At 38.1% G+C, this 9,934-nt stretch overlaps 1 protein-coding gene across 1 annotated transcript; it reads left to right on the top strand.

Moving 5' to 3' along the window:
- The first annotated feature begins 263 nt into the window (after positions 1 to 263).
- On the top strand, positions 264 to 6,478 carry LOC133242208 (pre-rRNA-processing protein TSR2 homolog). Its single transcript, XM_061408328.1, has 2 exons — positions 264 to 303; positions 5,913 to 6,478. Exons 1-2 carry the CDS (start codon positions 264 to 266, stop codon positions 6,437 to 6,439), a joined length of 567 nt encoding a protein of 188 aa, XP_061264312.1. The 3' UTR covers positions 6,440 to 6,478.
- The last annotated feature ends 3,456 nt before the right edge of the window (positions 6,479 to 9,934 follow it).

The raw sequence follows: 9,934 nt of genomic DNA, 5'->3' as shown, positions 1-9,934 counted from the left end.
CTTTCCTTCCCTGGCCAGACTTAGTCTTTCCCTTACCGACGCAGGCACCTTACTCATCCCTCCTGGTTCTACCACTGAGGAAGGGTGGAGATGCATCAACGTAGACCTGATGGCATCCCAGATTGATTTTCAGTTCCTTACCACCACGACCTTTGTTTAATTTGCCCTTTTCTTCTGATGCCACTCAGGTTGGCACAGAGTAGATTTCCAGAATGTTTCCCAAGCTAGGACTACTAGGGGAAGCATCCATCTTACATGTGCCCATGCACATTCCTGAGTACCGTCCTGACCATAGTAGAAGTGGTGAGTCATAAAGGGGTGAACAACAACCAAGATGTCCCTTATGAGTGTCACCACAGCAGTATATATGAGGTCAGCCAGTGAGGAAAAAGTGATTTTTGTCCTCAAGCTACTAGGGTCAATGCTTCCAGTTCATTTCCACAGCTTTCACAAAAGAAATATCTAAAAAGTTGAGACAGAGGCCATTCGAGAGCTTTCTCTGGTCTGTTAAGAGCTAGCACTACCAAAGGAAGAAGCCCACTGCACTTCCAATCTAACCAGGTCCTGCAGTTCCCTATCTGTGTCCTCAAAAACCTCATGGTTACCAGCGATGCTTGTATCCACACAGATCAGAAGCACAGCCATGACAAAGACTCACTTTTAGGTTGCTGGCCCTTGAAGCAGGCAGCCAAGAGATGGACCTCTAGCCTGAGAGACGTTCCTGGAGCTAGAGCCCCGCCTCACTCCCAAACGTGCTCTTGTAACTTTTGGCTCCTAGCAAGGCTAGGCACTTCTATACAAGGGGTCTAAGTAAAAGTATACAGTAACTTCATGGATCACAAGTCCCTTGGAAGTCTATGATCTGACAGAGTAGGTTAGTAGTTCTAATTCCCCATGCAATTATGAAATGGTCAAACAGACCAGGAAAAGGTGATCAAAAAAATAAAGTTTGGACCACACGCTTTGCCCATTTCTGGCCACTCCCTTCACAGGGACCTTGGGTGTCTCTTGGCATTGGCAGGTCCATATAAACCCCTGACAAGGCTCTCCTTTTGGGGGCTGCCTTCAGTCATTACAAGGCACCTCAAAACCGCAGAACAGGACTCATCAATTGCTTCACGCAGGGCATGTCATTCATTCACACAAGCACACCAAAGAGTTAGTAAAGTAAAGCAGAAAACGTATATACTGAGAAATCAGGGAGGCTAGAGCTCTGAACGTTCTTACCTTGTCCTGAAGATCCCAGACGAGCCCCCAAGAAGATAGATTATGGAGAGTGATGTCAGATTCGTGATCTCCAAAGAAGAAGATTTAGCTTTAGGTCCAGGGACCAGACTTGACCACTCAAGAGCTTCTGTGTAACAGAGTTTTATTAAAGTGCAAGAGGACAGAGAGAGCTTCTGACATAGACATCAGAAGGGAGACAAAGAGTGCCCCACTCGCTACTCTTAGAAAAGGGAGTTATATACTTTTTCAATTGGTTATTACAATAAACCAAAAGGATGTCTCAAGATTGTAAAGATCTAGACCCACTCTCACAATTTACATTTTAAGATGATAGGATTAAAACTAACAATAGAAAGATCTTACCAGACCCACTCCTGCAGTATACAAGTTTTAAGATAACAAGGTTAGTCAGAAGGTTCTTGTTTAAGAGAAACATATCCTTGAGCAGGATACATTGTTATATTAACTAAGACAAAGCAATGTAGAAAAAAATGTTTGTCCTTTTCTCTTCCTTGAGAACCTGGATCCCTTTTTCCTCCTTGGGGACCCTGAACTTCTTATCAACCTTCCTAGGAATTGACTGTCTAAGTAGAAGACTGAGTGCTTTTCTTCTAAGATCAAAATAACAAAAAGGTGTCCACTCTCATTGTACTGAATTTCTGTCCCTGAAATCATATTAGAAAATGTATGAGAAGTTATCCAGTTTGGAAAAAAATTAAACCGTTTTTATTTGCAGGCGACATCAGTGTAGAATATCCAATGAAATCTACAACAACAACAAATAACAAAAACTAAGAAGTAATTTAAGCAATGTTGCAAGATATACAGTTGATATATGAAATCCAATTAATTATTTTCTATATAGTAGGATAGACAATTGAAAATTAAAATAAAATAGTAACATTAACAATAACATTTAAGTATGAAAAACTTAAGAATCTGGTAAAATATATGAAAGGCAACAATGCAAAAAAATGGACAAAAGATTTGGACAGGAAATTCACTAAATAAAGATATACAGATGACAACTAAGCACTGCACACCAAGATGATGGCTCTAGTGAGAACAGACAAGAACAAGTGTGATGAAGATGTGAAAAAATTTGAACTTTCATACACCATTTATGGGAATACAAAATAGTATAGCCCTGGTGGAAAACACTTTGGAAGTTGCTTAAAAAGTTAAACATTGGGTTACTATATGACCCAGCAATCCCACTCCTAGGTATACACCAAAAAGAATGAAAAAAATGTTTATCCAAGGACTTGAACATGGATGTTTATAACAGTCCTCTTTCTAATAGTCAAAAAGTTGAAGCAACTCAAATGTCCACCAACTGGTGATCAAATAAATAAAACGTGCAATGTAATATTATTTGACCATAAAATGAATGGAGCTCTGATACATGCTATAACATGCTATACCTCTGAAATGATTATGTTAATTAAAAGAAGCCAGGCACAAAAGGCTGCATATTGCATTATTCTGTTCATATAAATGAATATGTCCAAGATTAGGTAATTCTCTAAAGACAGAAAATAGAGTAGTGGATGTGAGGGGCCAGATGAAAGGAGAAATGGAAAATGTCTGCCAACTGTATAGCGTTTCCCACTGGAGTGATGAAAATATTCTAGAATATGGTAGCGGTTATGGTTATGTAACCTATGCATAAATTACAAATCAATGAATTGTACATTTTAACTGGTAAATTCATGGTATATGGACAACATGTCAATAAATAAAAAGCTAAAAAAACTCATTAAACTTGACTTCTATGTCCAGGAAAATTACCCTTCAAAAATAAAGGAGAAATAGATATTGTCATATGAACAAAAAATAAGACAAATTTACTCTTAACAGTTATCTTGTCTGTAAGAAATGTTAAAATAAGTTATTTCCACCGGATAAGATGATATTAAACAGAAACTATGAGTTAAGAAAGAAAAAGTGTCATAAAATAAATAAATAAATGAAAGTAAAATAAAATGAAGCATTTTTCTTATTCTTAATTGGTAAAAGATAAATGCTTGTTTGGGCTTCTCCATTTTTACTTTTCACTGATTATGAATCTTCATAATTAAAGTCAGTTTCCTGTACCCAACATATATTTTGGCTCAGCAGTAAAGAATCCACCTGCAATGTAGGGGCTGTAGCATACTTGAGCTCCATCTCTGTGTCAGGAAGATCCTCTGGAGGAAAGCATGGCAACCCACTCCAGTATTCTTGCCTAGAGCGTCCCACAGACAAAGGAGCCTGGAGGACTACAATCCATAGGGTCACAAAGAGTTGGACATGGTTGAAGTGTCTTAATGCGCATGCACAAATGTTCGTTTAAAGCAATTACAGCATCAATTGTTTATAACAAACGAATAAGTATATGGCTGCAATATCACAAAACAAAGAATGAAGGAACTAAGAATACTCCACTAATTTTATGAGAATTGATATAATGTCATTTGAGGGTTCAGTTCAGTTCAGTTCAGTTGCTCAGTCGTGTCCAACTCTTTGAGACCCCATGGACTGCAGCATGCCAGGCCTCCCTGTCCCTCACCACTCCCGGAGTTTACTCAAACTCATGTCCATTGAGTCAGTGATGCCATCCAACCATTTCATCCTCTGTGGTCCCCTTCTCCTTCTGCCTTCAATCTTTTCCAGCATCAGGGTCTTTTCAAAGAAGTCAGTTATTTGCATCAGGTGGCCAAAGTATTAGTGTTTCAGCTTTAGCATCAGTCCTTCCACTGAATATTCAGGACTGATTTCCTTTAGGATGGACTGGTTGGATCTCCTTGCAGCCCAAGGGATTCTCAAGAGTCTTTTCCAACACCACAGTTCAAAACCATCAGTTCTTCAGCACTCAGCTTTCTTTATAGTCCAACTCTTACATCTGTACATGACTACTGGAAAAACCATAGCTTTGACTAGACAGACCTTTGCTGGCAAAGTAATGTCTCTACTTTTTAATATACTGTTTAGGTTGGTCATAACTTTCCTTTCAAGGAGTAAGCGTCTTTTAAGTTCATGGCTGCAGTCACCATCTGCAGTGATTTTGGAGCCCAAAAATATAAAGTCTGACACTGTTTCCACTGTTTCCCCATCTATTTCCCATGAAGTGATGGGACCAGATGCCATGATCTTCGTTTTCTGAATGTTGAGCTTTAAGCCAACTTTTTCACTCTCCTCTTTCACTTTCATCAAGAGGCTTTTGAGTTCCTCTTCACTTTCTGCCATAAGGGTGGTGTCCTCTGCATATCTGAGGTTATTGATATTTCTCCCAGCAATCTTGATTCCAGTTTGTGTTTCATCCAGCCCAGCTGATATACTCTACATATAAGTATAGTGCATATATGTAAAGCACATCTACATATAAGTACAGTACATATATGTATAGTACACCTACATACATGATTTACTCTACATATAAGTTAAATAAGCAAGGTGCCAATATACTGTGTTGACATACTCCTTTTCTTATATGGAACCAGTCTGTTGTTCCATGTCCAGTCTATTGTTCCAATTGAGGGTGGGCATATATTATTTTAAAATGTATATTGTAAGTCATATTTTAACACTAAAATTTTAAAAAAATGAAATACATGTTTTTTTTTAATCAGAAAAGGATCTAAACTATAATCATAAAAAATGTTCAATTAAAATAGGAGAAACAAGAAAGAGACAGAAAGAATCAAAGAAAAAATTGAAAGTAATGAATAGAAAGCAGTCACAAAGATGATAGATCATTAATTACTCTAAATGTGAATTCTCTACCTATACCAGTCCAAGGCAGAGGTTGTCAGAATGGATAGGACACAACAATAGCAACAACAAAACACAAAACCAAAGTACATGCTGTGTACAAGAAACCCACTTTAATTATGAAGATTCATAGTCAGTGAAAAGTAAAGATGGAGAAAACAACATCATGCCAACACTAATCAAAAGAAAGCTGGAGGGCTATCTTAAATTTAGACAAAGCATACTTCAAAATAAAAAAGATTAACAGGGGATAATGAGGGACATTATATAATGGTAAACAAGTTACTTTTACAAAGACACATAGCAGTCCTTAACATTTATGTACCTAACAACAGAGCATCAAAATCCATGAAGCAAAATGATAGAACTTGAAGGAGAAATAGTCCACCATTACAGTTGGAGATTTCAACTCCTGTGTCATTAATTGATAGATCCAGCAAGCAGAAAATCAATAAAGATATGGATGGCCTGAAGGGTACTATCAATCAACTTGATCTAAGTGACATTTATAGCATAATCCATCCAACAACAGAATAGACATTCTTCGGAGGTTCACATGAAACATTCACCAAGGCAGACTACATTCTAGGTCATAAAACATACCTTAAGAAATCTAAAAGAATAGAAATCATACAAAGTATATTCTCTGACAAAACTGTAATTAAACTACAAATCAATAAAAGAAAGAGGGCTGGAAAATCCCCATGTTTGGAAATTAAAATACACACTTCTAAATAAACCATGGGGCAAAGAACAAGTCTCAACATATTGAACTAAATGAGAATGAAAATACAACCTATCAAACTTTGTGATAGAGTTAAAATAATATTTAGAGGGACACTTATAGAATTACATGCAAATATTAGAAAAGAAGAATGATCTAAAATTAATAACCCATTTCTATTTTAAGAAATAAAGAAAGAGGCTCTTAGGGACTGCGGTCTGCACATCGCTGGAGGCCTGGCCCACCTTGCAGATCGCTGTGGAGAATGGCTTTGTGCACAGCTGGGAGAAGGCTGAATGGCTGGGGAGTGCAGTGGAGGAGTACTTCTTCCACAATTCTGACTTGGAGCTAGATGAGGTGAAGGACTTCCTCAGGGAGCTAATGAAAAATGAGTTTAATACAGTTGTGGGGGGTGGGAGTCTGCCCCAGGTGAGTCAGCAGCTACAGACCATGTTTCACCACTTCCAGAGGAGTGATAGGGCTGCTCTGAAGGTGATGGCCTCTCTCATCATGCAAAGAAAGTGTAAGGTCAGAGTCAATGGACTGACTACAGCCAGAGAGACTGATGAGGATGATGGTGCAAATAGCATGAAGGAGATGGAGATTGCAGCTATGAAATATGGGGCAGCTACAGATGGGATCTGCCCACAGCCTGAACACTTTGGTCCAGACTCCCAGACTATTAAGGAAGAGGATAAAGTGGAGGATGGCCAGACCAGAGAAAGAAATGAGTAGGGCTGGAAACGGTCTGGGTCCTTGTTTGCTTGGGACTTGTTTGTAGGGTTTTTGTTGGAGGGTTGCAGACCTCTGTACTGGTTATCTCATCTCCATTCTCACCCCATTCCCTCATCCAGCTTCTTCCAGGGGGGCAGAAGAATCCAAGGGTCCTTGGTCTTGGGGTTATCTGAGTGATAAGGTCTGGTTTCCTAGCAAAGTGTCTCTTGGGTGCAATTAGTGTGAAGAAGGAGGGATGAGTGCTATGGCAGTGACTGGGGGAGAAGCTAATAACTGGTAGGCAGGGGAATAGTAGGCAGGGGAATGTGTGAAAGGAGAGGACCAGAAGGAGAACCAGTGTTCCTGCTGGGTAAGGCATGTTGAGATGAGCTTGCAAACGGAAGAGAGATTAGTTGAAGATGCAAACCAAAGTAGTTGTGGCACCTCTCCCTCTCCCCTCCTCCCAATCCCCCACCCTCACACAGAGCAGCTCTATGCTCCTGCCCAGAAATCGGAACCTCCCAGGAATGTTCCCTTCCTGCAGCCCAGTATCCAGATCTGGGTTCCTTTAGGATGTCTAAGTCCTTGCCTAGGTAGTGGCCTCAAGGTCCCTTGGCTTTGTTTTGTCTCCTCCAACCTGTTTTCAAATGCCTCATCCCATCAAAGTCCAGGGCTGAGACTTAAGACCTCAATAAATAATGCCTTATTGTATTTAAAAAAAAAATAGGGTTAGGCAAGAATATACAATGGATTAAAGACAATCTCTTTAACAAGTGGTGCTGGGAAATCTGGTCAACCACTTGTAAAAGAATGAAACTGGACCACTTTCTAACACCATACACAAAAATAAACTCAAAATGGATTAAAGATCTAAACGTAAGACCAGAAACTATAAAACTCCTAGAGGAGAACATAGGCAAAACACTCTCCGACATACATCACAGCAGGATCCTCTATGACCCACCTCCCAGAATATTGGAAATAAAAGCAAAAATAAACAAATGGGACCTAATTAACCTTAAAAGCTTCTGCACATCAAAGGAAACTATTAGCAAGGTGAAAAGACAGCCTTCAGAATGGGAGAAAATAATAGCAAATGAAGCAACCGACAAACAACTAATCTCAAAAATATACAAGCAACTCCTACAGCTCAACTCCAGAAAAATAAACGACCCAATCAAAAAATGGGCCAAAGAACTAAATAGACATTTCTCCAAAAAAGACATACAGATGGCTAACAAACACATGAAAAGATGCTCAACATCACTCATTATCAGAGAAATGCAAATCAAAACCACTATGAGGTACCATTTCACACCAGTCAGAATGGCTGCGATCCAAAAGTCTACAAATAATAAATGCTGGAGAGGGTGTGGAGAAAAGGGAACCCTCTTACACTGTTGGTGGGAATGCAAACTAGTACAGCCACTATGGAGAACAGTGTGGAGATTCCTTAAAAAACTGGAAATAGAACTGCCTTATGATCCAGCAACCCCACTGCTGGGCATACACACTGAGGAAACCAGAAGGGAAAGAGACACGTGTACCCCAATGTTCATTGCAGCACTGTTTATAATAGCCAAGACGTGGAAGCAACCTAGATGTCCATCAGCAGATGAATGGATAAGAAAGCTGTGGTACATATACACAATGGAGTATTACTCAGCCATTAAAAAGAATACATTTGAATCAGTTCTAATGAGGTGGATGAAACTGGAGCCTATTATACAGAGTGAAGTAAGCCAGAAGGAAAAACATAAATACAGTATACTAACGCATATATATGGAATTTAGAAAGATGGTAACAATAACCCGGTGTACGAGACAGCAAAAGAGACACTGATGTATAGAACAGTCTTATGGACTCTGTGGGAGAGGGAGAGGGTGGGAAGATGTGGGAGAATGGCAATGAAACATGTAAAATATCATGTAGGAAACGAGTTGCCAGTCCAGGTTCAATGCATGATGCTGGATGCTTGGGGCTGGTGCACTGGGACGGCCCAGAGGGATGGTATGGGGAGGGAGGAGGGAGGAGGGTTCGGGATGGGGAACACATGTATACCTGTGGCGGATTCATTTTGATATTTGGCAAAACTAATACAATTATGTAAAGTTTAAAAATAAAATAAAATTGGAAGAAAAAAAATAGGGAAAGAACAACAAATTAAACTAAAGTAAGCAGAAGAAAGGGAATAATAAAAAAATAAGTCAGAAATCCATGAAATTGAAAACAGAAAAATATTAGGGAAAATCAAGAATGCTAAAAGGTGCTTCTTTGAAAAGGTGAATAAAATTGATAATTTTCTAGTCAGTCTAATGAATACAAGTAAGAGAGACCCAAATTACCAATATCAGGAATTTTAAAAACGTTCATCAGTACTGACACCATGGATATTAAAAAGATAGTACAGGAAAGCTGTGAACAACTGTACAGCCACACAAAGTTAATAACTTAGATAAAATGAACCAATTTTTTGGAAGGCACAAATTATGAATATTAACTCAATGAGAAACAGATAACCTGAAAGTATTATATTCATTAAAATAAATTGAATTAGTACTTGAAAACCTTCCAAAAATAAAGAACACCTGGTCCAGATGGTTATCCTTGTATGTTCTGTCAAAAACTTGAGGAAGACTTAATACCAATTTGACAATATCTCTTCCAGAAAATAAAAGAGGGAACACTTCACAATGCATCTTATGAGGTAAGCATTGCCCTAATATCAAAATAATAAGACATTTCAAGATAAGAAAACCATATACTACCATTTCTCATGAACATAGATGTAAAAATTCTCAATAAAATACTAGCAAATTGAATCCAACAATACATAAAGAGATTGTAATGGATTGTAACTAAGTGGAGTTCATTCCTAGAATGTACAGCTGTTTTAACATTAATAAATCAATCAGTTCAAGTCAGCATATTAACAGATTGAATAAGAAAGGCAATGTGATTATTAATGTATGCAGACAATGCATATGACAAAGTTCTACATACTTTATGATAAAAACTCTCAAAAATCTAGAACTAGAAGGGAATTTTATTATCATAATAAAGTGTATATATATATATGTATATGTATATATATATATGAAAAACCTATAGCTAAATGATACTCAATGGAGAATGACTGGATCCTTTCTCCCTAAGATAAGCAATAAACAAGGATGTCCTCTCTCACCACTCCTATTCAACATTGTACTGGAAGTTCTAACTAGGTCAATAAAATGAGACCAAGGAATAAAATGTGTAGAGACTGGAGAGCAATAATTCCTTCATTCAAAGATATATGATTGTCTATAGGAAACCACAAATACTTCACAAAATACCCCTGAAACTAATGAGTGAATATATGAAGATGGCAGGGTACAACTCAATATACAGAAGTCAAATGCTTTCCTATATGCCAGCAATGCAAAATTCACATTAGATTTTATAGGAAAACAGTACTTATAATAGCACCCCAAAATGACATACTAAGGTATTATTAGTTTAATAAAGTATGTGTG

Source organism: Bos javanicus, chromosome X (assembly GCF_032452875.1).
Source record: "Bos javanicus breed banteng chromosome X, ARS-OSU_banteng_1.0, whole genome shotgun sequence".
In the NCBI taxonomy this organism is placed as follows: Eukaryota; Metazoa; Chordata; class Mammalia; order Artiodactyla; family Bovidae; genus Bos; species Bos javanicus.
This window is presented reverse-complemented; position numbering and strand designations above follow the sequence as displayed.